At 44.8% G+C, this 26578-nt stretch overlaps 1 protein-coding gene across 2 annotated transcripts in view; it reads left to right on the plus strand.

Annotated features, from left to right (window-relative positions):
• The window catches only part of CHMP2B (charged multivesicular body protein 2B), a 120857-nt gene extending 94950 nt beyond the window's left edge, over positions 1-25907 (plus strand). Inside the window, exons 4-6 of one of the 2 annotated variants that reach the window (XM_069636454.1) lie at positions 21798-21900; positions 22542-22648; positions 23711-25907. In XM_069636454.1, coding sequence (XP_069492555.1) covers positions 21798-21900; positions 22542-22648; positions 23711-23824 — 324 coding nt within the window. In that variant the 3' untranslated portion in view covers positions 23825-25907. The remainder of the gene's footprint in view (positions 1-21797; positions 21901-22541; positions 22649-23710) is intronic. The other variant, XM_069636453.1, reaches the window with a different exon arrangement.
• Positions 25908-26578: the final 671 nt, after the last annotated feature.

The raw sequence follows: 26578 nt of genomic DNA on the forward strand, positions 1-26578 counted from the left end.
ACATTTCATTCAGCTGTTTCAATGTCCGAGAGCATGTCGCATAGATACGCCCTGAAGGGGCCCCAGATGTCCTGTGGTTGACTTGTGGTTGGCTGCGTCAGCAGGTACTGTTCCTCGCATTCCTTAATATACGTCCGTGCACGCAGGAAAGTGTCCATGGTTGGGCAGTTCGGACTTTTCCATTCTTGTAATATACATTTCTTGGCAATGACACACGACACATTAAACAGTCTTCTAATCTTTTCGGAGCATTTTCCAATATCTCCAAACAGATATTTTTGGAGGGTCAAGTGCGGGGGAATCTGTGTGACATCCATCAACATAACTGCGACCCTCTCCCAGAACCGTGCCACGACTAGGCATGTCCAGTACATATGATAGGATCCCGCTTGCGGAGACCCACATTTGGGGCAGTTACCCGAATCATCAGGTGTGAATTTAGCAATTTTGGCTGGGGTGTAGTGCAATCTATTAAGGATTTTAAACTGTATTGGGCGCAATCCCGCATTGAGGGACACCCTTTTTATAAGCGCACAGTATCTTGCCCACTTATCAGGTATTGGCATTTCCATATCCGCTTCCCATTTCTCTTTCATTTGGTTGGTCGTGGAAGTATGGGCCTGTATTGTCCTATCCAATTTGAATATTCCCAGACCACCCTGTGTTGTAATCAGTTGTATGCATGGGTCGGAGGGGGGTTCGTCAGGGAAGGATGGCCAATGTGCTTGATATGCCGATCTCATTCGATAATATTGTAATGTTCGGAGTGGACCTCCTCCCATTCCTTTCGTAAATACCGCAAGGGTTGCAAACTTCCCGTCTATATTCAAGTCTCCCACCTTCATCTCTGTAGCCGGGTCCCAGGCCTCCTGTATACCGGTATCAAATGTGGGGGGAATGTTCGAGTATTTCCATAAAGGGATCTTGGGGTTATATGGGATCTCTATTTTCAATTTTATATATACAGCTCCCCAGGCTTTCACGGTGCAGCTCACAGGGTCAAAGTCACATGAATCCTTGTGTCTTGTATCAAAGATGACTGATCTAACATCTGTGGGTACAGTGGTATATTCTTCTATCCACGTGTGTGGTGAGTTATCTGTTTTGTCATACCAATATTTTGCGAACTGTGCTTGCGCCACCATGAAGTAAAGCTCAAAGTCTGGCGCCGCTATCCCCCCAGTCTCATATGGTGGTTGTCATTTTTTTTCCCAGTTGATCCTAGCCACCTTTCCGTTCCACACAAATGATATTGCCATGGATCGGAGCTTGGAGAAAAATTCCCTTCCCGGCCATATAGGGATGTTTACAAATAAATACAGTAGTTTAGGGAGTACAATCATTTTAAGGATGGCAATTCTGCCGTGTAATGAGACTGGGAGGTGCCTCCAGACCTGTAGTTTGGTATTAAGTGTTTGCAGGGCCTGATCGTGATTATCAGTATACAGAGTCTGTCTGTTGCTAGAGACCAGTACTCTCGGGTATCTGATATGGCATTCCGACCACTTGAGGCCGCACATTAGAGCAGGGCATTTTGTGGAGGGGGTGAGCAGGAACATTTCTGACTTGGCGTTGTTCACCATGTATCCACAATACTCTGCACATTTGTTGATGTCCTACATGATAGGACCAATATTTTTATCTGGTTCGCGGACATACAGCAATGTATCGTCCGCATATAGTGATATTATTTGGATGGCTCCTTTCAGCGTTATGCCCCTGTTTCTATGCCTCAAGCCAACCGCTGCCGCCATGGGTTCTATTGTTGAGGCAAAAAGGATAGGGGAGAAGGGGCATCCCTGCCTGGTACCCCTGCCTAGTTCAAACAGCTCAGATATAGTTCTGTTCGTGCACACTCTTGCACCTGGGTTGGTGTATAGCAGTTTGACATATTTGATGAAATAGGGGCCCACCCCCAAAGCCTCAAGCACCAGAAAGAGGTACTCCCAGGAAACGGAGTCAAACTCTTTCTCAGCGTCAAGGGACACCGCGACTGCTTGCCTTTTCGGGTCAATTTGTGCCATTATGCCAAACAATCTGCGCAAATTTAGGGCCGTGGACCTTTGGGGAATGAACCCGCTTTGGTCCGCATGCACCAGCATGGGCATGATGGGTAGCATGCGGTTTGCCAGCACCTTCGCAAAGATCTTAGCATCCACATTTATCAGGGACAGGGGCCTAGTAGATGACATATCTTGTGGCGGACGTCGAGGCTTGGGCAACACAGTGATTATAGCCTCATGCATTGTTGTGGGCAGTATTCGGTTTCCCAGGGCCTCCCCCCACACCTCCAGCAGCACAGGGACCAATTCCTCCTGAAACTCCTTATAAAATTCGGAACCCAACCCATCCGAGCCCGGTGCTTTACCAGACGTGAGCCCTTTGATTGCCTCAGTGAGCTCCTCTGCCGTTACAGGTTTCTCCAACATTAATTTACTTTCCTCTGAGAGTTTAGGGAGATTTAGTGTGGCGAGGTAGTTTTTTGATCTCATCAGGGGATTTCCTATCCCTGTTCGCATAGAGATTTTTGTAAAAGTTCCAAATTCATCATTAATTCCCTGTTCATTCGTTATTATCTCGTTATTTGCCGTTTGTATCGCTGTAATCGGGGTCGCATGCTTTTCCTGTTTAACCAAATTAGCCAACGTATTCCCTGCTTTATTTCCCTCTCCCTATCTGCGAGCCCGGGTAGGGGCTGCTATATATTGTATTTCCCTTACAGCTCGTCTATCAAAATCTCTAAGATTTGTGTATTTCAGCCAGGGTATCCCCGTTATGCGTGTGACTGTAGGTTTCTTCCAGTGCATTTATTTCCCTCTCCACCCCCTCCAGTTCACGGTGCACAGTTCTCAGGAGACCGGTGGTTTTGGAGATCAGAGCCCCTCTCGCCCAGACTTTAAAGGCTTTCCACACTGATGATATATGTTTCACAGACCCAATGTTATCCATGAAAAAATTAGCAATTTCAACATGTAAGGTTTCAGCGACATTCGGATCTTTCAGAATATCTCTGGGCATTCTCCATCTACGTGTCGATCTCTCAGGCTAATCTCCAATGTCACTGGGGAGTGGTCAGATAGTGTGCGAGGGAGGATTTCGCAACTCTGTAGGGCGTGTACCATGTCTGAAGATATAAACCAATAGTCTATACGTGACTCACTATCATGCACTGAAGAGTAAAACGTATACCGCTTGCCAGTTGGGTGAAGCACTCTCCATGCATCCAGCAGGGACAGTTGTGGGGTGATTTGCTTTAAGGTTGATGCCGCCCTAGAGGGCACCCTAGTTACCTTGGCGGATCTATCCAGGGTCTGGTCTAACACCACGTTAAAATCCCCTCCCCGTAATACATTAGTTGCATCATGTTTAGTGAGGATCTCGAACATATGCAAGTAGAAATCGGGGTTGTCTAGTTTGGGACCATAAGTGTTCATCAGGGTTATTTGTTTCCCTGCTATTTCCCCCCCAAACAAATACATACCTACCCATTGGATCCGCTAAATGGCCCTTGGCCACAAAGCCCAGCGAGTCGTGTATAAGAGTACAGACCCCTCTGGACTGTGACGAATAGTCCATATAATAGCACAGTTTGCCCCATTTCACCAGTAGTTTCTCGTTGATCGCGCCCTGTGCATGTGTTTCTTGCAACATTAGAATGCGAGGCCCGTGTCTGGTTACATAATTACCAACCTTCCTAGCCTTCATTGGGTTGTTTAGGCCCCGGACATTCCATGACATTAGTTTTATCTTCAACCCGTCGCACGTTCTTTATACATACACAATGTGCTGCGCCGTAGCGACCATAAATGTACAAGTAACCAACAATTGGGTGGCAGCAGTATCTGCAAGACCATATTTCAATTAACTCCCAATTTCCCACAATGCATTTTTCCCCCCCCGGACTCAAACTCATCTAGGTGGTTGCAATGGTGTGGAACATTTCCCCTTCCCTTATTCCCCCCACCACCCACATCATCTGCCCCAACTTGACGATGGACCCTAATAACTGTTAGGAACATTCCTGAGGGTGCTATGTTGCCGTCACTAGGCTACCCGATCGGGCTCACAGCCCACTGAACATTACTCAGAACCCCAGTGGGGGCCAAAACACCCCGAAACCTCAAGGTTACATATTTAGGACGAATTTGCCCTGTCAAATTTTTAGTCCTCTACTGCAGGTGAGTGTCTTCCCTTCTGATCAGGCCCGCGGCCCCTGGGGGGGCAGCGGAATGGTGGACTCCACGTAGGGCAGGGCCGCAGCAGGAGTTTCAAAGAAGTTTGCCCTTCCTCCATACTGGATACGTAACTTGGCTGGGAATATAAGAGCATATGGAACCTGTCGTGGTCTTAGTAGTTTTTTGACTGGTTCGTAGGATCTTCGACTTGCCTGAACCCCAGTAGCAAAATCCGGGTAAATGTGTATGCGACTCTCTTCATAGTGCAATGTCCCAAGTTCCCTTGCCATCCGAAGGATCATGTCTCTATCCCTATAATTGAGCATTCTCGCCACGATTGTGTGAGGCGGTGCCCAGGTCTCGGAACCGGAGCCAGTGTGCGGTGTGCTCGTTCAATAAGGAAGTGTTCTGTTTGCTCCAAACAGGGTTTTGCGGAGTGTTTCCACTTGTATTTCCATGTTATCTTTGCCAAATGACTCTGGAACACCTACAATACGCACATTTTTTCTCCTCGAGCACGATTCCAAATCCTTGCACTTGTTCTGTAATTTATTCAGGCTCTCTTTGAGCTGGACAATGTCCTGGTCGTGACGGGTCACTGTGTCTTCGGTATTCTCAATTCTATTCTCTGCCTCAGTCAACCTTTTGTCATGTTTGTCGACTTTGGTCTTCAGTTTTCCAATAGTTGTTACAATATCATCCAGCTTCATGTTCAGTGCTAGGAAACCATTCTGAACTAAGTTGGTCAGGTACTCGACTTTGTCTCCACTCTCTGTGTCGGGCACGTTGCTAGTTGCTGTTGATGGGTCAGACTCACTACTTCTCGCCTGACTGCTTGTGTACGAGTCCAACGGCCCCTTCTTCTTGGTGCTTGCTCCTTCCGCCATCTTGTCTTGTTTCCTTGTGTTCCCCATGATCCTAGATTCGCTGGGCGCTCCAGCGGATATTTGCCGCCGTAGGTCAGTTTGGGCTTCTAAGGGATGAGATTATTCCGTACCACGAAGCACCACCAGGACAAGCCCAGTGCAAGTAATGTCTCAACGCCAGGGCGTTCCCTCCGCCCGCCTTTGCCAATGGGTTGTTCTCCCACGTTACTGGGTACAGAGTATGTAGGCCTTACAGTTATGTGCCAACCGTGTGACCGGCAATTAATGGAGAAGTGTAGTATCCACAACTATTCAGTCCGGCACCGCAGCCTGGAATACCCTCACTTGTAGGCTCCGACACTCAAGCAGCGTTCAGCGCAGCATCATTCAGTGCAGTTGTGGCCACTTCCAGATTTTGCCGTTCACTATGCTGTAGGGCCACTCAGCAAGGCCCTCCCGTATCACCCACGGAGACCTCGGCATCCCACGGTCTTAGGGTTAGCCGTCACAACAGGATACATCAGGGCGACTTCCCGCTGCCTCACTAGGATGTCTATTAAACAGGGCGGTGGGTAGCCCGGTATCCCTCCACCCCCAGCATAACTGTTTCCCGCTGTGTTCTCGATGGGGTTCCCGCCGATGAGCAACTGCCCTGCCCGTTGGAACAGGGCCCGCAGCAATCGTCCGCGCCGGGAGGCAGATGCAGCTGAGGGGTGGCAGAGGGCGAGTGAAGCCTGCCCGGTCCGCGCTGCAGTCTCTGCCTCACCTGAGCCCTCAACTCGCGGCGCGCCTCAAGGCCGCGTCAGGATGGCCGTCTCCCCGGGCGGTCACAGCATCAATCCGGTCACTCCTCGTTTGGTTGGGAACGGATGAGGGTGGGGGGGGACCAGTCTATCCGGATCGGGTCACACTGCTGCCCCCTCCGAGCTTCGCTATGCGTTTTTCAAGGCCGCCAACTCTATGCTCTAAGTGGCCAGAGCGTCAGCGGCCCGAGGCAGCAATCTTCCGGTTCTGGGGATCGGATCGCGTCCCTGCTCCGCCCTGCAGACAACGGGACTCGACGCTGCTCCACATCCAGGGCATCAATCGATCCAGGATTTTTCACATAGGTGCACCAACACCCATTGCACATCTCGGTGTGTTCAGCACCCCACAGCAGGCCCCGGTTGAAGGATTAATTTCATATTGGATATTTCGCGGGTCGGAGAGCACTGATCAGGCGGCCATTCCCGTTGTGCGCAACAGCGCCCCCTAAGTGAGCAGTTATTAAATTAATGTTATGTTAGTCTTGGATCTCTGTGATGCAGGATATATTATACTGCTGCTGCAGTATAGTTAAAGTTGCATAGCACTTTATATTCACAAATGCTACAATGATGCTTTCCCATGTAACCTTCAAACATGTACATGGTTCTTCACCAAATGTTGGCAAGCCACTGATCGGGCCAATCCGATCAGCCTATCTATGGTGAGAACCAATGCAGTTGTTCAAAAGTTGGAAGTGAAAAATTGTTTTTTCAATTTCTTGTAATGAAGATCCCATAAAGGAAAACATTTTGATCAGTTTTTTCAATAAATTGCCTGCTTTGATTTTCGATATTTGTTGCACCTGTGCATCCTTCTAAAATTTTAGAAAATCGCATTAAGCAAACTCAAAATATTTACATGTAAAAAAAAGGGGGATGTACCATTCCATTATGCATGTCAAGAATATAGAATATGGGAAATAAAATGTGACAATCTATAGTACGTAGCTTCAGATCTGTAGCAATGAAGATCTTGAGATTCAGGTTAGTATGAATGAAGTCCTTTTATTCAGATCGTAAGTACTTATATTACCAGTACATGTAAAGGTGAGACCCACCGCTGCCCACCACCCAGGTCACTCTTTTAACTGTCACTGGTGGAACACCAATGGTAGGAACCTTCTACTACAAACATTAATTCCATCACTCGCTGACATCACACAGACAGACACACTCGTACACATGGGAAGGGAGAGGGAAGTCCAATACTACAGGTTTGTGGAACAATACATCCTTGTAATGTGTGCATTCATATTTTGTAACGGGAAATGGGAACATAAATAGCCATTTACACAGCTTATGTTCATTTTTGCAGGACAGCTCACTGTGATAAGTGGTTGGTAAGCTCTTTACTCAAACTACAGCTCACATGTTCCAGTACGTGAAGAGCCAAATACATTTTTCTTTCTAGGGTTCATAAAAGTGTGCAATTAAAAGAGCTATAATTGACACGTGTGCTCCGAAGCAGGGTAGCAAGAACTATCGAACATTTCACGTAATATCAGTAATGTTTATTTTTACCATGGCCCATGCATGCAGCCTTAGTACACTGTCCAATTCAGAGCAGAATTTTGAGAGCGAAAATCATGCCCTGGTGACACAGCCCTGCCAGCTAGTACAGCCCTGTTGGCTATGACTTAGAAGTCTTTTTTTTGCCTGCGGTTGTCTGTCTGAGAGCATAGGCATTCACAGTAGTGTTTATGAAGGGGAATATTTTAAATGTTTCCAAACTGGGTTGGAGTGCCATGCAGCCCAGGTTGATTGGTGGCCTTCTATTTCACTGATGTGCATGTAGCTTTGTATTGTAGAAAAACCAACTCTCTCATAGGAATATATCTACATCTACACAGTTCATGTTCACTTGCAGGACAGGTATCATATAAGTCATTTATAGCACACCTGTACACGCGTATTTCTAGGAGCGACGATGCCAGGGATGTTGCAGAGGGAGGACAAGAGAAAAGAGCTTACTAGGCCTTGTCATTCAGATTGTGCAAGTGCAGAAACGCACAGTGCAGTGGAAGGGAACTGGGAAGTGCAAGGGGGGAGGGAAGGGGAAAGCACAGCCAGGGAAGCGTGGCTCTGGGTAAGTGCAAGGAGACAGGGGACTTTAGAGGTTATAGATTTAGCCCCTAGTGCGGGACAGGCCTGGAGACAGTGCGGGGGAGACTGGTCAAAGGGAGCCCGGTACCCAGTGAGACTCTGAGGGTAACCAAGCAACCAGTCGGGGCAGCAGAGAGGTAGGTTAGCCGTGGAGGGACAGAAAGCAGAGGAGAAAAGGAAGGTCTTGAGCGGCTTCCGGAACTTCAGGTGGTCTGGCTCAAGTTTCAGAGGGGCAGGGAGACCGATCCAGGGGGAGGCACCTGCAGAGTAAAGTAATCTATCCCCTACTCTCTGCCTGAAGAAGCATCTGACCCTCTGAGTTGGAGGAAGGTATTTAGGAAGAGTGTGTTGAATGTATTTCAGGCCCAGCCCCAGAAAGCCTTGTGGATGATGCAAAGGGTCTTGAACTTGATCGTTGCAGCCACCGGGAGCCAGTGGAGGGGTTTCGGGGCTGGAATGATACAGTCCCTGGGCTTGAGGCTAAGGATAACTCTCGTGCAGGGGGGGGGGGAGTAGAGGAAGGCAGATTGAGAAAGAGGCTGTAGCAGTAGTCCAACCTAGAGAGAACCAGGATCTGGAGACAATGAGCTTCTGGGGAAAGTGGGAAAAGATAGAGTACCTCTGAGGAGGTGCAGCTGGTAATGGGTCTTCTTTGAAAGCTCTGTGATGTGAGGAGATAAGGAGAGAGTGGAGTTGAAGATGACACCAAGGTTTTTGGCCTCGCCGGAAGGCAACGGAAGAGGGCCCATGGAGGGCGGCCAGAGAGAGAGGGGGAAAGCAGGAGCAGGGGTCCCGATGAGACAGATCTCCGTCTTACTGGCATTAAGGCAGAGATCGTTGGAGGCAACCAATACTGAATCGCGGATTGGCAGTCTGGAATGTGCAAGAGCGGAGAGGAGAGGAGGCTGTAAGGGAGCCTGAAAGAGAGCTGCATGTCATCCGCATAACACTGACAGCAGAAGGTAGAGATTAGGTGGGCCAAAGGGGCCACATAGAGATTGAAGAGCCAGGGTGAGAGGTTAGAGCCCTGGGGAACACAACATGGTGGAGAGAAAGGACCCAAGTTGGACCTGGGAAGGTCGGTCCAAGAGGAGAGGTCAGCCACTCCAGGGCCTGATCTGATGCCCAGGTTCTCACAGACGGTTAATCAGGTTGGTGTGATTGACTGTGTCAAAATCAGATGAAAGGTCAAGGAGGATGAGGACAGAAGGGGTGCTGGTGTCGCAATTGGAGAGCATATCTTCACGGGTGCTCAGCAGAGCAATTTCTGCCAAAGATTTCAATGTGGAGAGTAAGTTGGGAGATGGCCAGCTTTTACAGGAGTTTGCCCATGAAAGGAGTGATAGAGATCATGCGATAGTTAGCTGGACAGATAGGATCGGCAGAAGGTTTTTTAAGGAGGTGGTGCACGAGGAAGTGCTTGTGGAGGGAGGGGAAAGCACCAGTGGCGAAATAGTGATAGCAGAAATCGGCCAAAGCTGGAGCAAGGGTGTCAATGTGATCCTTGATGGTTCTGGAGGAGCAGGGTAGCACCTGTTTGGATGACACTTTGACAGATCTGACTTGTCTAGAAACATTGTCGGGTGTTATCAGAGACTAAGAGGAAAAGGAAGTGAGAGGGAGATAGGTGGCCAGAGAGGGGCCGAGAGACAGTAGAGGGGAGAGGAAGAGGAGAGCGGGGATGTCCTGTATTTTAGTAGTGAAGTGAGAAGCCAGGGCCGTACAGAGGACCTGGGACGGAACAGGAGTGGTGCAAATGCAAAAAGGATTGGCCAGCTTCTTGCAGATTTTAGAGTTCGGCCATGTTGTTAAAGGCCACAGAGATGCCGACTTGGATGTGGATTCTCTTTTTGGACAGGATAGAGAGTCTGTATTCCCTCTAAAGCAGGTGGCAGGCCAATTTGTGAGAGGGTGCACCCGAAGCCCTCCACTTCGTCTCAGCCACCCTGCACTTGCGTTTCAGGGCGGCGAGGTCAGAGTCATACCAAGAGTTGCACTTGGAGTTAGGCTTCATATGGATTTTCATGGCATGGGCAAGGCTGTCCAGAGTTTTGGAAATGGCAAGATGCAGTAGTTTGTTAGGTGATTAGTGTTTTGGGTGATTGTCCATAAGAATAATGCTCACACTGCAGATCACTTGTTTAATCCCCAGTAGGGCCAAATCGATTTTTCCTGCTTGGGTTAATAAAATAGAGTACCATTTAAAATGGCTAATAACACCAGTACTGTGAAGCAGGGTGGCAAACACTGTATAAAACATCAACTCATATCCATTATATATATATTTTTTATCCGTAGCAGTGCACATTCCTTTCTAGGCTGTTTTCAAAGCAGTGTTCGTGAGGGAACATTTAACTCATGACCTAGAAACACCAGTTTCATCTGCTTCCTAACACCATCTCCATCATCCACACAGACATAGCATGTCCTGTTCCACTCAACACTGTTGGCCAATTACGCACCATCCACCTTCATCTATAGCCTTATCCTCTGGCACTACGCCCCAACATCCACACATCAACGATCAGCCTATGCTACCATATGCATCGCCATCTACCCATCAACATCACCCATCCACAGGAAGAACCACAATAAGAAATGAGGGAAAAAAACACTTCCTCGGGTGCTAAAGACCAGAGATTCTAATACATTCTTGTATTTGGACTTAACACCCTGTCTCTCACAACTTTTCCCCTGAGGTCTGATTCGCATTTGGTTACATATTTGTGGGGTCCCACTACCTAAATTCTTATCACTTTCCTTTGTGAACTCGAACCGTTTGTCCCAATGCCCCTCTTCACTTGCACGTTCTTCCCTTTTCCCAGTATCTCTAACTTGTAGAGGGGTTAAGTGCCCAATGTCCAGGTGAACCACTGTTTCCCTAGTGGCTGGATTCCCTGGACCTGGCTATCCCTTCCTTCATGGATGTTGGTCTCTACGCCTCCTTTGCTTCTATGATACTTCTGTACGCTCCACGCCAGATGCTAGTTCCTTTTCCCACCTTGAGTCCCCTACTGGGGCCAACCTGGCCCACCATAACCTTCCTATGCTGGCTAGCTAGTGGAGGTCATGGCTGCCACTCATCCTGCTTCCATGCAACCTCCTTCCCCTTCACCACCATTCTGATTCCATGAAACCTCCTTCCCTACCATCTGATGTTCTTCATCCTCCTCTTTACATTGACGACCTGTCTCCCCCTCTCACTTCCTACCATCTCCCCAAACCCTCCTCACCTACTTTTACAGAGTTTTCCAGTCCCTGTCCCAAAACCACCTTCTACTCACTAACCTCCTCCTTGGGGTCTTTCTGACACTTCTTGTTCTCTTCCACCAGCCTCCTGGGCTTCCCCACCAACCTCATGTTGTTCTTCACCTACCTCTTGTTCTCCTTCATCAACCTCCTCCTGATGGTTACTCTCTCCTACCACCTCCTTCTGATGCCAGCTAAGCTTCTGGTTTCCTCCACCAAAGTCCTGGTATTTCCCACCAACCTCCCTTTCACCTCCACCAACCACTTTCTGAGGTCTGCAACCTTCTTGTGCAGCAAGACCACTAAAAATGGCAGAAGGGTGCTATACAAGACTACTTTCACTATTTACATTCTTTTACCAATTACCACCTCCTCCTTGACTTGTCACCAGCCTCTCCTCCAGCCTCCTTTTGTAGGCTCACCCCTATGCTCCGAACTCTTTCCTCCAGCTCTGTCTCTATCTGAACTTTTCTCCAAACATCCGCCACTGCCATACTGAACTTGTGGACTTTAATAGCCCTATGCTCTGTCCTCTTGGGGTCGGCTTTGTTGAGGGCCTGCACTTTTGTGAGTCGCTGGGACTGGGTGCCCATCACAGGTTCACTGGAGTTTACTCTGCATTTTAGGGGCCGGACCAAGCCTTTGTCTATCCTGTCTACCATCTTGAAATTCCCTTTCCATTACCTGTTTGGTCAGAATATTGCTTCCCTTCTTCCCCATTCTTTTTTAACCAGATACTTGCAAATCCTCTAATAGTCATTTTAATTCCTCTGCTTGTCCTCTTTAAAATTGGTATCTTGTATCGCTTGCCAAAGGCGCCTGTGCTGCTGGAAAAATTCAAACTAGCAGTATTGTTTGACAAATGGGAATCCTGGGCACAGGGACAAACTCTCTAGATCTTTGGAATGGGTTATTCACTATTATGAGATGGGAGGGGTCAGTAATGTGAGGCGGGCAACTGTTTGATTTCTCAACACATGCCATTTTATTAATAAAAGAAATATGTTCAAAATGCCTCACTAACCCTACTCTGCCTAGCCAAACCTAAAGGGGAAACTCTCTTAACACAGGATAACTGGCCCTCACACCAAGCAACAAATACACAAATAACATATAGAAATACAGCACAGCATGGCCAACGTTCAGTCTCTGAATAACCTTCTAATGTCCTGGGTGATTTCCATTCCCCAGGATTCATGATAAATTCTATTAGTGTTCAACCAAAGAAAGAAATGTCTCAAATCCGTACTTGATGTTTCAAAGTCAATGTAAAGGTGTGTTAACCAAAGTTCCAATTATAGAAAATCGCTTCTCCTTGGTGAAATATCCCCCATTCATGTCCAGCAAATAGCACCAATGGTAATCCCAACCACAATCAACTCTTCAAGAAGGCTTGCCACAGTTCAAAAGAAATTCAACATCCACAAATGCTAGGGATACGTAGTACTTTCTTAGTTACAGTGTTTGGAATGTGCAATGGTATTATCTGTTGTGAGAAACCTGAAGGTGGGGACTAGCACGCTATTGGATCCAGTTTCTGGGGGTGGACCAGTGCGGGAGGATAACTTAGATGAGGGGTCCTCGGGGAGTGGAAATGGGACACCGACAGGTGAGACGCGACGCCCCCTTCCTTCTAACACCTTTTCCCCATCCTACCCTGTAGGATATTTTAAAGCTCTACCCCAAAGCCCTATTTCCAACACAAACAATTTCTTACACCGTAACAGACAACGGACTAACACCAGAGCCATTTACCTGACCTGTCCCAACACAAGGGTCAGGCACGGTCGGGCAACTGACAACACACACCTGACCGCCCTTTACCTTCCCCACAGGGATAAAAGGCACAGCACAAGCGAACACTACAAGCAAGGCCGAACGCACCAGGAAATGGCTACACCAAACCTGCAGTTCAAATGTATGAGAAAGGTGACGAGACCTGAAGGATGACAAAGAGGGAACTGCCCTTGCCCTTTTCAAGTCAGAACCACGAAGCCTCCGAAAAGGTAATTACAAGACCAGGAAGTGCAGCCGACGTGGCGAGTGGCCGATGTCAACAGTGCATTGGTGCCTCCTGCATGGATAACGCAGGCGGGGAGGCATGCTGCCTACCGTGGTACCATCATTGACCACAGAAGCAAGCCAAGCCAGCGGACCCAACACAATCGGTGAGTTGGAGGAAACTGATAGTGAATAGAATACTATTGAGCCCAAGGTTGCAAGCGGCAACATTAGATGAACGCAAGAACTTGAGAACAAAGAATGCATTTGTTTGAACTTTTGGGGGCAGCCCAGAGAAGGGCCAGCTGTAGAGTGGTCAAGCGCTGCAGGAGCACTCATTCGAAGGACTTTTTTGCTGGCCCCTTCTGCGTAGAAACTGCAAATACCAGAAGGCCCTAGGAAAGGGCTGCGTAAGGTGTCAGAGTGGTCCTACAAGGGTCACATAAAATCCCTTGTACACTCGAAAGTCTCTGACCCATTGCCAAGAGAAAGCAAAGTGAACTGTATAGACAAGAGCAAACTCGGCCGAGGGTTGTCCGCAGTGGGAAGCTTTTTAAAAAAACATTAAAGCTCTTGAAAATTGCAATCTGCATTTGAAAGGTCGTAGTGAATCTGACGGAAGGAGACACAAGTTGTAAGAAGGATCCGAGCATGGCAGAGTGACATCCAAGGGGTGAAGATCAATCGCCCGAGGTACAAGATTATCGAAGGAACTTTTGTTTGTTTTTGATCCATCAGGCCTTCAAAGGCAAGAGACTTTGCAGAGAAGAGACTTGGCCTCTGAAGGTTCTGATATCGTTGAACTGGAATTGTGACCCTCCTGCTGGAGAGTGCTAGGAGTGTGCTCTGTTCAGAAGTCCTGCCTTATCCCATGCTAAAAATGTGGGTAAGGGAGACCCAGCCATACCTTCCCGATTTTGTAATTTTGTGAACATTTCTTTCTTTTCTAGTGAACATTATCCCACACTCTTTTTGTAACTTACTGGATTGGCAATATGTATTTTAGTATAGGTGCTTTTTATATGACAAGACGCCACTAGGACTGCCTTATTTGATGGTCCTAGCTTGCGGCCATCTTCAATATAGGTTTAGATTAGGCGTTTATCTCGCTCATTATAAAGTTCAACAAACAACCTTCAACTGTGATCACTTGTGTCTTTACTGTTGCCACCATGAGTTCCTTGCAGTCAGGATGACTTCACAGTGCTGCTGCTTTCACTTCAACAACTTCACTTGATTCTCTGAGAACTTTCACCTTTGTCTCTCAGTACTGCACTTTGTTTAGACTACTACAATGTTGCATCTACTGACAACCAAATATACCACCGCAGCTTCAGTACTTTGGACTACTACGACAATGTCAGTGATTTGTATTTCTAGGTGGGCTTCAACAAGATGCGCTTCAACACCTTCAAGTAGGCAAGGCACTCTTCCTCTGAATAACTCTTTATAAGGGGCAGGCTCTTGTCTGTCTGCCACAATAACAACCTGGGCCTGCCTTTAAGACTCACTTCCCTCTGTCTCCCACAATCTCTGGCACTAGAGGTTGTATCAACTTCAAAATAGTCTTTACAAGCAGCCAGTTTCCCGTCACCAACCTTCTCAGCCCAAGTAATTACCCAAAAGCCTTGGTGCCATTCTTAGCTTCAGGTAATGCTTGTACACTTGTATCTTAGGCCAATTTAATTGTTATTAACTTCACAGTACAGTTAGATTGCTCCTTAACTTTGTAAAAGTGTGATTTCACAGTTAATTTGGGGAGACTCTTTGCCTGATAAATGCTTGCTCTCTTCTTCCGTATTATATACACTTTAGAAAGATATATGCCATGTTAGAACAAAGAAGAGAGTTCAGTCTTTCTTTAGGAATCACAATTGGGCACACATGACCACTCTTTGATGTCGTTTTTAAAGGTTAAAGATTGGTATGAAATTGTATTCCCGTGAAAGTGAAGGATAGAGTTCAGTCCTCCTTTGGGAAGCACAATTAAACACACAGGACCACTTCTTAATGTAGTTATTAACAGTTAAAGGTTTCATACATTCTGTTATCAAGGTTATGTATTCAGTAATGGTCTTTGTAACATTCGCTCCACTCAATTGGTGGTAGGCGACTACTGCTTTAGATATTAGCAGTCTTTCAACGATTGAACAGTGGGTTTAAGCAGCGTTGGCTTTCACACAAGTAAAATGCCGTTCACGTTATACAAGAGTGCTATGTTTCCATTGTTTGGCTATTTCAGCTCCAACAAACAACTTCTACTCACTTTAAATCTTATGCGAGTAAACGGGGAACAGGATACTGCTGCTGGTAATGCATGTGCAAGGTATTAGAACGCTGTGCTTCACTCACAGGCTTCTTAAAACACTTGCTCTGCGGGTCGCACTGCTTCCACGCCTTCTGCCACAAATTCTACTGCTTTTGGCTTCTTATAGACCCACACTTTTCCTCTGCAAAGGTGTCTCCTCCGGTCCGGCCACAAGTTTATGGATCCCCTTTCGCTTCTGAGACCCACCGATAGACGACTGCCCCTGGCATTGGTCTCCAGCATGTTCTCTGCACAGCAATCACTGCAATCAGGCTCTTATGGGGAAATACAGCTCTCCTGCACCAGGACCCTCTCAGAACAAGCAGGTGAAATCTGCTGTCTTCACGTTCCGGCATCCCTCTTGTTCTCCCACTTCTGCTTGGTTTGCCAGCCTTGCGCCTTCTTCCTTCTGCTACAACTCGCATTCCAGTCACAGTACAAACTCCTTTCCCTCCATCCAATTGCCTGCACCTAAGGGGGCCTTTTATGCCTCCCAGGTTCTCTCAGGTGTGGGCTGTTAGGCGTAATTGCCTGACTACTGCAACCGCATGCCTCTTCAGACCTCTTCCTCGACCCAGTATTTCGGGGATTATGAGACTTGCCCCCTTCAACAAAGGTAGCTCTTTTAATGATTGCGTTACTTTTAAGGGTAGATGTATTTCCCTTAAACATGTTAAAAGATTGACTGTTAGAATTAGTTGTTACAGAGGAAGATATTGAATTTAAGGCATTTTCTCTAGATCCTTTTATATCATAGTTTTGGGAGTAAGGAACTTGTTTAGCCCGAGAGAGGCTTTCTCAGCTTTAACAGAAGTCATACCCCAGGTTACAGCTGTTATATGGGGGGGTCAAGGACATTATAATGACAATATGCCATTACCTCTTTTGTCACCCCCGAAGGCACTTCCTTTCAGAGGACAAATACTCCTCACCACCCTGGGCCCTGCACCTCCCAGGGGATCCTCCCGCAGTACACCAGCCCCAATGTCAGGATCAGGCAGCATCTGCCTTTTCCTGGCCACCTGGGAGGAGACTTCAGGCAGGGTTTCAGTGAGGTCCTTAGGATTCTTCAGAGATCGTTAGCAACAATAGCAATGTGAGTCTTGAAAATATATTGTGTGTAAAATTGACTGTTGAATCAATGTGTGTTTTCCTTCCCTGGGACTTGGGTCTTGACAGTGAGATATTCTGATTCTTTAATTTTTGGATAGTGTTTTTATAGAATTCTCCTGTTTCTGTCTCCCTGCACACAACCAGGGGCAAGGGAGGGTGGCCAGGTACCCTATGTATACCATCCCAGATCTCCTCTGTGAATTTGGTGAGATATCTGACCCCTTGGTAACCTCCTCTCAGTGTCCCCAGAGTTAGGTAGGGGACTTGGACACACTGCTCTTGGTTTAGGTTTTAGTGAAGGGGCCCCTAGGGGACCCTCGCGTATGGAAACAAGGCACAATCACCACACACGAACTGATACTCAAGACATGAGGTTGTATTCCCAAAAGCTAGGGTTTATTGCAAAGCAAATAGTCTCAGTTGGCCAACTGGGTCTCACGCCCTGCGACGTGTGTCTCCAGACCCCGAGGGACGCAAGAGCGCAAATCATTCTACAACAGTATATATACAAAATGAGCATTTTACACACAGCGGTGACGCATTCAATACCGCCCATAATGCATTTCCTTTGAACTGGGTTCGATGATTGACAATTGTGACAAGTATGACACCGTCGGACATTCATTTTAGCAACAGTTTGCAATTTTGTGAGCCTGCAAGGTTCTTTAAGAGAACACATTGCTTCTGTTTTTGCAAGCAAGCTGTGTGCAGGGGAGAGACACATTCCAGGCCTCGCTATCTCCTAGTCTCTATTCCCGCGCTAGGGGTAAACTCGCTCTCGAGGGCTCAGAAAGGGGGGCCGCAAAGAAGGGCATAATTCAAGCCATTAATTGTTTGTTTCTACCGTTCCTACCGCATGAGCGAGACTGGCTGGTACCTGTGTAATGATTAAATGCCTTGCTGCTTACTTCCAAGGACTTGTGAGGGAGGAGGCATTTCTGTCTGGGTGGCCGGCGTTGTTTCAACAAGTATCTCGCGGCCTTGCTCTATGCATGAACAATAAAATAATAGTCGAGCAGAATAAGCTTTCAGCAAAACAGTTTTGACAGAAAAGCAAGAGGCGAAAGTTAAAAACAGAATGGCGATTTCAATCACTTCAAAATGGCCGCACTTTAGTCCAGCTGAAAGATGCGTATTTCTAATACCGACACATGAGGCGGTTGGTCTTCAGCCAACAAAATACATTGCCTCCATCATGGGGGGGGTACCTACTTTTTCTAGACTGACATTAGGGCGGCTGCTCCAAACTGGGTTCTTCTTGCCATCAACCTGTTCACAACTATGGAAATGGTTGACATATATGCATGAAAAGAAAATAAGTGAAGGTCCTTTTTCTTTTCATCTCTTCCTAATCTGGAGTCCTCTCTATCCCCTACATGCTCATTTTCCCTATCACTGTCTTTGATGTTCTACCCCAATCCTTTTACTCTTTCTTGCCCTTAGTCTCCTTTGCTTTAGCCCTACCGCCCTCGCACCCTTGCCTGCAGCATCTCCCGTCCTAATTTGCTTTATCACCTCTCTTTTTTTTTTTTTTCTTACCTCCTCTTCTGATCCCGTCAGTACTACTTAAATGTGGGTCATTTCTCACTCTCCCATCTTTTTAATTTTTGAACTTGATGTAACATGTTGACGCCAGATAAATCTCACCACTGTTGATGCCCATAGGCCAGAGGTATTCAAACTGTGGGACACGGCCGAATTCCCGGGGGCACAAGACCCCAGCCTAAAATATATATATTTTTTTTTTTAAAGTCTTCTTTTATTTTAGAGGAAGGACAAAGTGGGGCTAGGTGAGCCCTGGGCAGGTGCGGCTCGTCCATAATGGGTGAGGGGGCATCAACCGAGTGGCCCACTCATCTATCATGGAGGAGCCGAGGAGCCAGCCCAATGAAACCCTGAGCACTCACTCAGCTTCTTTTTCTAGCTGACAGTGCTCCTAGGTACACTGTTCACTACCCGAGCTGCACTTGCTCAAAGAGCCATGCAAGGTTGGGGACGCCCTGCTTCGCCAGCCTTGCATTGCTCATTGGAAATGCTGGCTGGGGAACTGTATGTTGCATCAGGGTTGGGGCTGTCTGGGCACAGATGGCCCCTTGCTCTCAATTTGTAGAATCGCCTTTGATGTATCGCGTATAGCTTCTTATAACTTCTCCAAGCTACCCCTAACGCGTGAAATGCTGTGAAAGACTATTTCTATCTGAAATACCGTCAATCCCAGATTACCTTTTCATAGAAAGGCTCTTAACAGCGCACCTATGCACACCCTTCCTTTATTGTTCGCCCGCTCCGACCTACTACACTGTTGTCCTCAGTGAAGGCCCTTAGACAAGGCTAGAGCCTACCTGCATCAACGGGCTCCCCAGCACACCTGCCACTGTGCACATTCACCCTTTGCTGCCTTTCTAGAGATGCAAAGTGCTGCATCGGTTTTAGCGCAAGCTTTGCTTGCAGACATTGAAGCCTTTTTTATCCGGGGTCCGCCTCATGCTGAGGCGCCCTCTCAAGGCTCGGCCGCCGGATCGACACATTTGGAAATGTCTAGCGGAAACACAGCACCCAACTCAAAGCTGGCAGGCAAAGCTAGCCTATGACCCCAGCGGGACTAGCTGCATTATGAAAGGCACCCTCTACTACTATCTTTCAAATAGGAAACCAACCATCCCTAATCTGCTATCTGAATTTATGCAGTGTTATGCCTGCAAGCATTTGACATTTGAACTTGGTTACTGTGCCCCTGCAAGCATCTGTTATGCCCATAAGCGCCTTACTTCCCATCTAAATACTACAACCATGTATTTCTGCACGTCCTACAACTATGTAAACTGTAATCACCGAACATGTAATGACTGTAAATGTAACTACACACCTCCTAGGCATCTCTTTTATCCATACTCACACCTGTCATTAATGCTGATCGCCATGATTATCGCCATGATTACCTGCATTTCCACCTGAAGTAGCCCCCTGCTCCTTGGGGGAGGCTTTGCCATACTGTGCAACTATACCAATTTTGGGCCTGTTGCAACTACCTGTTTTGCATTTGCACACATATGTTGCCCCATATGCCTGTATGCACGCCTGATGTAGCCCCCCTGCACCATGAGGTGAGGCTTTGCCAGTCTGCATTCACACACCTATCTTGTCTGTAACCAACATGCTTGTTCCTGCACTTCTCTAAATGTACTACACGCTTTCTGTAACTAGCACCAAGATGCCTCTGAGTTTTATGTGCTGAAATGAATGCAAAAAATAAATAAAATGTCTATGTGCAAGGGGAAGCTCCTGCTCCTCCTCGCACATACAGACCGAGCATGCTGCAGCAGAGCAGTTCAGAACCCACACTCAGACCCTGCACGCATGTGCCAGAACCAGGAAACTCTTGCTTCACGATTCCTGTTCAAGATGCTGAAGTTTGTTAATTTATGTGATGGATGCTTGTGTTAGGAGTGTGTATATGATGATGGGTGCTTGTGTGAATGATATAGGGCTGTGTGTGTGTGTGTTGGTCTGTGGAGTTGATTGTTGCGAGTGGGGTTGGGGTTACTAAATGAATTAGTTGCACAATCCCCCTACCCACCTGCCAAAAGCAGCTCTCCTTCTGAGGCGCTGTGGAACCCAGTGGACAGGGGTATTTTTTTAATTTGTTTTTTAAAATGTTTTACTGGACATCTTTCATACCATGCCTGCCCTCTAGGCCCCTAGAGCTAATTGGGAACTGTTTGACTTTTTACCCACTGTCTTCTAAAAAGTACGCTCTAAAATGCAACATTTTAAACAATTATTTTAAAAAGAAATCCAATGGGAGAAACCAGTCCCCTCCCAATACCCCTTTTATTGGCACTGGCTCCCTCACTACGCTTGTTGCTGTGGCCTATCTGGGAGAAATACTTATGCCCCGCCACCTAAAAAATTCACCAGCTGCCACTGGCCCTGGAAATGTGCTGGGAGCAGAGTGGGGCGAGACCAGTGGTGGGAGCAGGAGGGGGAGAGCCATGGCATAGTCGATGCCACAGGGTGTGGGGAGTGCAGGGACATTGGTGAGAGCAGGGTGGGGAAAGCCCACGGTCTGTGGTGGAGTGGGGAGAGCCCAGGGACGGGGCTAGGAGTGGGATGAGGGAGCCCAGAGACTGTGATGGGAGCATGTGGTATAGCCCAGGCACTATAATGGGTGTAGGGTGTGGTAACAGCGCACAATAGTTCATAGCCATTTGGACTTATCCAGTTGGCATTTTGGGGGTGGGGGGGTTGCTGGCCTGCCCACATTTTGCTCAGAGGGGGCCCAGGCCCAAAAGGTTTGAAGACCACTGCCATAGGCCAATGTTGATCTACACTGAACCATCCCAGGTGTTTGTCACGGTTCTACGTTATTTTGCCGAATGATTTTACATCGTGGGACTTTTCATCGCCATCCTTTCATCGCCAAAAACTACTTTTTAAAAAAAAATGTATTTCCCCCTCCCTTACTTAAATAATCAAACCCCAAACCCCACCAAACACCGCCCCCCCCCATAAAAAAGTTTAAAAAGAAAACGTTTTTGGCGATGAAAGGGTTGGCGATGAAAAGTCCCACGATGTAAAATCATTCGACAAAATGCGTGTATACCTTTATCCGTATGGCTGCAGTTATCGTAGGTGTCCTGCTTTTCATTAGTCCCAATACATTATCGGAAATGGTCATGAACTGCTTTAGGTTAGCTCGAAGAATTTAGAAGATTTTATCTCCAACAAATTCTGTATGTTAATGATGCAGACTTTGTCCACTGCCTTTCTGTGTTTTGGTGGCATGCAAGGAATAAAAGTAATGTGTGTTTGCATATTTACAGACGAAAAGTCTAGAAACCTTGCTCTGTTTTATGCAAACCAGAAGTATGGTTAAAAAAAAAAAAGCTGTTGAATCATCCTTAATCCCTTGGATTTAGGCTTGTGTGCAAATTTGCGGCAGGATAATGATGAGAAAATTAGAAACGGAACTGGTTTTCCATAAAATCTTTCAAAAAGAAATACTTTGCCGACGTGCAGCTATGGGGTGTGATCCTAACAATCAAACAAAAGACTACAATCGCTGAACTGTGAACTTTTTTGGCAATAAAACCATATTTTGCTAATGAAGATATATATATATATATATATATATTCACAATGTTGTACTTCAACACTACTGTTTCTATGTTATCAGACCATGCAGGCTGTGAACAAGAAAATGGATCCACAAAAGACAATGCAGACAATGCAGAATTTCCAGAAGGAGAACCTGAAAATGGAAATGACAGAAGAGATGAGTATGTTTAATGCTTTCTCTTTACGTGAATAAGAGTGGACTATCAAGAGTCTTTGTAGCAATTAATATGCTTCTCTGGACATTTGCAAACTGGTCTTCTGAGTGGACTGGGTATGAAGTGATGCATATTGTACACCACTTGTTGCATGATCTGTGATGTGACTAAAGAGCAGGCAGGAATATTGGAATCTTGTTCAAATTCTGTTCTGGAAGATATTTAAACAAAAGGTAGCGACAGATGAGAATACAATATGAAGTAAGTTGGGAAATGCTTTAAACAAAAAGGAAATTCCTGTATTTGGGTTGACTATGCTGTGATCGGTTTTCTAAAACCGAACTGTGATCTGTGTGTTGTGAATGGCCATATTATGATGAGGAGAATCGTATTTATAGGGTAAGCGGACCATCTGTGGCTTCTTTTTGTTTCCACATTCCTAGATTAGTGCTACAATCAGTGTCTTGAAGGAAATAAAGTAGAAAACCAATTTTATTTTTAAAATGTTGATTTTTCTTTTAGTTTTTGAACTGAGATTACAAGTTTTAGTTTAGAAGTTATTGATAGGATTATCGAATGGCTTTACTTCGTAACATTTTTAATTGTCTTTAAGAAAACCTAATACATTGACTTTTTATTCTTTTTAGTAAACGACACACTGGATGATATTTTTGATGGATCAGAGGATGAAGATGAAACCCAGGATATTGTGAACCAGGTGCTGGATGAAATTGGCATTGAGATCTCTGGAAAGGTATGCATCTATAGTAATACCAGCGTGTCTCTGGAAAAAGTCTTTAATATGAATGTATTCACTTTTTCCTAGGCTAGAACAAATAGCTTGTGTGCTGGTTTTTCCAGTGTCCTGGTGTGATTCAACACAGGGACAGGTCTTGTAGAGGTCCTTCACTGTGAATTTAGTAGGGAAGGAACCTAATGGTGGACAATCAGTAATGTTGTATGTGCCGAAGAGAATGTAAGTCACATACTGTACTAACCCCACAGTATCACAACCCATGGGTACTTAACTGTATGTTTGTGTTCAATGTTGTTCAAGCACGTGGCTTTATGTTTTTTACAAAATCCTATAAGGATTATTCTAATAAATTGAGATATTTATAGTAAGTGTGTTCGGTTGAATACAATACCCCCCCCCCACCTAGTAATCGGGGTATAAAGGAGGGGTAACCAGTTTCCTTTTGTTACACATATGAATGTATTGTTCATAACCCTCACAATAACTGAGGTGTATTGTTTTCTAGCATTCGGCTGAGCTTGTTGACTCGAAGTAAAATAAATAAATATTATCCCTTCTGCCTTTTACTGCAAATATGTTGAGGCTGCAGTAAAAAAACGTATACCCAAAGGAAATGCTTTTTCCCAGTTACCATTTTGACCAGTGTACATCAAAAACATGTGTTTTGTCAGTTGTTTGCTAGCAATGTTTGAATTAAGTATTATGTTGTGCAGATGGTTGATTTTGCTTTGTGGTAGAGACATTTTGAAAAGGAAATGCAATGGAATGATTTTGAGCTTACATTAATGTACTTTAATATCACATCAGCATTGATTTAAATGCCCCATAATCCTAATTAATAACATCTGAAAGCTCTAGCAGTACTACATTTAGCCATACGAATAGATGTAAAATGTAGATATTTAAAAAGGTATTTCTTTGTTGTACGAGTGGCGCCTAGTTAAAGTTGCTTACATTTTTGTAAATATGGCTTCCTGTATTTGAGAATTTATTTATTTATTTTTTTTTGTCTGAAAACATTGCGAACAGTTTCCTTATTTTGTATATTTTATTTCCCAGATGTCAAAGGCTCCATCAGCTGGCAAAGGTTTGCCATCTGCCTCTGCATCAAAAGCTAATACTATATCGGATGAAGAGATTGAGCGACAGCTAAAGGCACTGGGAGTAGATTAGACCATTAGAAGTATTTCCCGTTCTCCTGATGGTCATTTCAGCTGCTGCTTACAGTAAAAGGGTAACAAAAAGACTTGTATAAAAACTGATATATTTTTGTAAGAAGAGAAAACTTGAATTTGCATGTGGATTCATGCCTTTGATTGCTTTAAGCCTTCCACTGGAGAACCTTTTACATAAAGACACTACAATTGGAATTGGATATACGGCGCATCATTCCAATCACACATTAGCTTGGATTATTTCCCTTTGCCTCCCAAGGATGTAAACAAAAAATCGACATCTGTTGAAGATGATTGGTTGCCAATTCTTAACGATTTTTCGTTTGGAAATCGACCCATGTAATAAAAAATCAATTATATTAAATATTTTGTTAGGTTCTTTTTCTCAAGGTTGTAAAATATCAGTGTGCATGTGTTTCAGAGATCCTCTTTTTGTTGGATGTTTATTATGGACTTGGGGTTCAGTTCCGGGATTGTGTAAAGTTCTATACCAATATATGCTTCAGTATATATTACTTGGCAAGAAAATGCATCTTCTCCTCAACATAAATAACTGTTGATAGATGTTTTAACCTTGATTTAAAAAAAAAAAACTAATTTGAGTTCAATCTTGTTTTATCTCTTTGCTTGAGTAACTTTCAAGAACCAATGTACACTTTTATCAAAACATGTTGTTTCCTGGTTTTTGGATTACACCACCTAATCATTTGTACATGACCATAGAATATTGTATGTGCAGTTCATTTTTAAGAAAACGTATTTGGAAAATACATCTGTGTTTTTAAACTTACATTATTGTTTGTGTTTGAGCAAAAATGGGTTTATTGAACTGAAACATACTTTATTTGTTTAAAGCCTAAAACTGCAACATTGACAGAAATTGTATCTGAATGCCTAATTTATAGTGTAAATGGCACATTTCATGAACTCCTTTTTAAAAATTAACATACTTGAATTGGCTCCAGATGAAGGTGCAGCGAAGAGACGGGGCCACCATCTGCAAATTCTTCATTTTGCATCTGCCCTTGGGTCTGGATGGTGTGCCTATTTTAGAGCCTGTAAAAGGATTATCCCACATATTACATGTTGCCACTGCGTGATGCTTCGAAGGATGTGTAAAAACGATTTCCCACAATTTAGTCTGTTTTAAATTAGATTTTCTTGACCATGCTGAAATTATGGATATACTGTATCCCAGCCATACTTCAAACTGCCTCATCCTTTTTTGTTCTGGGACACAATTGTGCCTTTGTGTAAGTCTATGCCTTATCACCTTCCAAGTTATTCCCTGTTTTTTCTTTTATGTTTTTGAATAATACAGCACATAAAGGTCATTCACTAGTTTCAGAAGTTCCTCCACATTATAGTTGTCCTGCAACGACAAAACGGAATAGTTTCATTAGCACTTATGTTGGTGTTCATTTGATAGGGTTCATAAATACGATACCTTAAGATAAAATCTTGTCACAATAATGTGAAACCTTTTTTTTATTCTAAAATTTAAAAGTAAAATTGGACTCTGTAAAGCAGATTTTAATGTAGATTGCAACTACAATATTAACTAACGTTCATACCTGTTTCTTTTAAAATACTGAATATGTTATGTTTCCAAGGGTACTGTTACTGATGATCTTACATGGAAGTGTTTTGTTGGAAGGGCCACGATTGTGGTTTGGGAATAACTAGCTTTATTGAGATGTACCTGCTTGAAAAAGTGAGGCACATGGAAAATAACATTTGAAGCTGCTTTCAACAGACAACGACCCTCTGGTTAAGAATGTGGATTTATTGTTCTGTGTTTTGGGATTAGTAAACTGTTGAATATTATATATTGATTTTATTTAACATATTTTATACATAAAAAGCCCTTAAATAAAGTTGAAGCCAAAAATGGGTCATACAGCACATGTATAAAAACTATTTGATCTATTCCCAATGTGTACTTGGATGATGCAAAATGACTTTTCCATAACTTGTCTTAATGCGATCATTTTATTATTTTTGATGGGTGCCTGACCTTTAAGGTTTCTTTTGTGCTTTGTAAAAAGACATCTTAGAAAAATAAATCCTTTGTAAAGGAAGTGGTCTCTAATTATTTTTCCTTTCTAACTAAAACTACCATAGCCATGCAAATCCATAAGTGAATGCTATTCTTTTTTTTGTGGTTGAACACTTACTGATATGCACACTGTTTATAGTTTGGGCTATTAGGTTGCACTGAAAGTGCTACCGTTAATCTGAAACTATTGTCATTAATAAGGGCGTCTGTAATGCTTTTCCAAGGGAGATGACATTTGAGAAGGGATACACAGTTGTTCAGTTATTGAATCTCTCCCATTCCCTGCCACTAGCCATGCTAATCACTATTGCTAATTCCACCAATTCTTGCCCATCTCAGAACTCTTTGAGTTCTTCCGTGAAGGCAGCCATCTTGGATGACTGTCTCTAAGGAAGCACTCTGGAAACAAGCAGCCATCTTTGAATAGGAAAGACACAATGCATCTTCCAAAAAAAATTATACATTGAATCATGTGAGTAAAATCGTTTTTAAAATAGCTAAAGTAATACTTATGACAGCAGTCATTATTTCTGTCCTTTGTGCGTTTAATATAGCTAGGGCTGTTGCTCGTCCTTTTTAAAACCAGTTTTAATATGTATCAATGTTTTACAACACAATCGGCAATGTGATGCATGTCATGTAGTACTCGAACCCTTACTGGCTGAGAAGGGTCATGCAAGTGCTTGCCTCGTA

The sequence above is a fragment of the Ambystoma mexicanum genome, chromosome 7p (assembly GCF_040938575.1).
Source record: "Ambystoma mexicanum isolate Mex_15411 chromosome 7p, UKY_AmexF1_1, whole genome shotgun sequence".
In the NCBI taxonomy this organism is placed as follows: Eukaryota; Metazoa; Chordata; class Amphibia; order Caudata; family Ambystomatidae; genus Ambystoma; species Ambystoma mexicanum.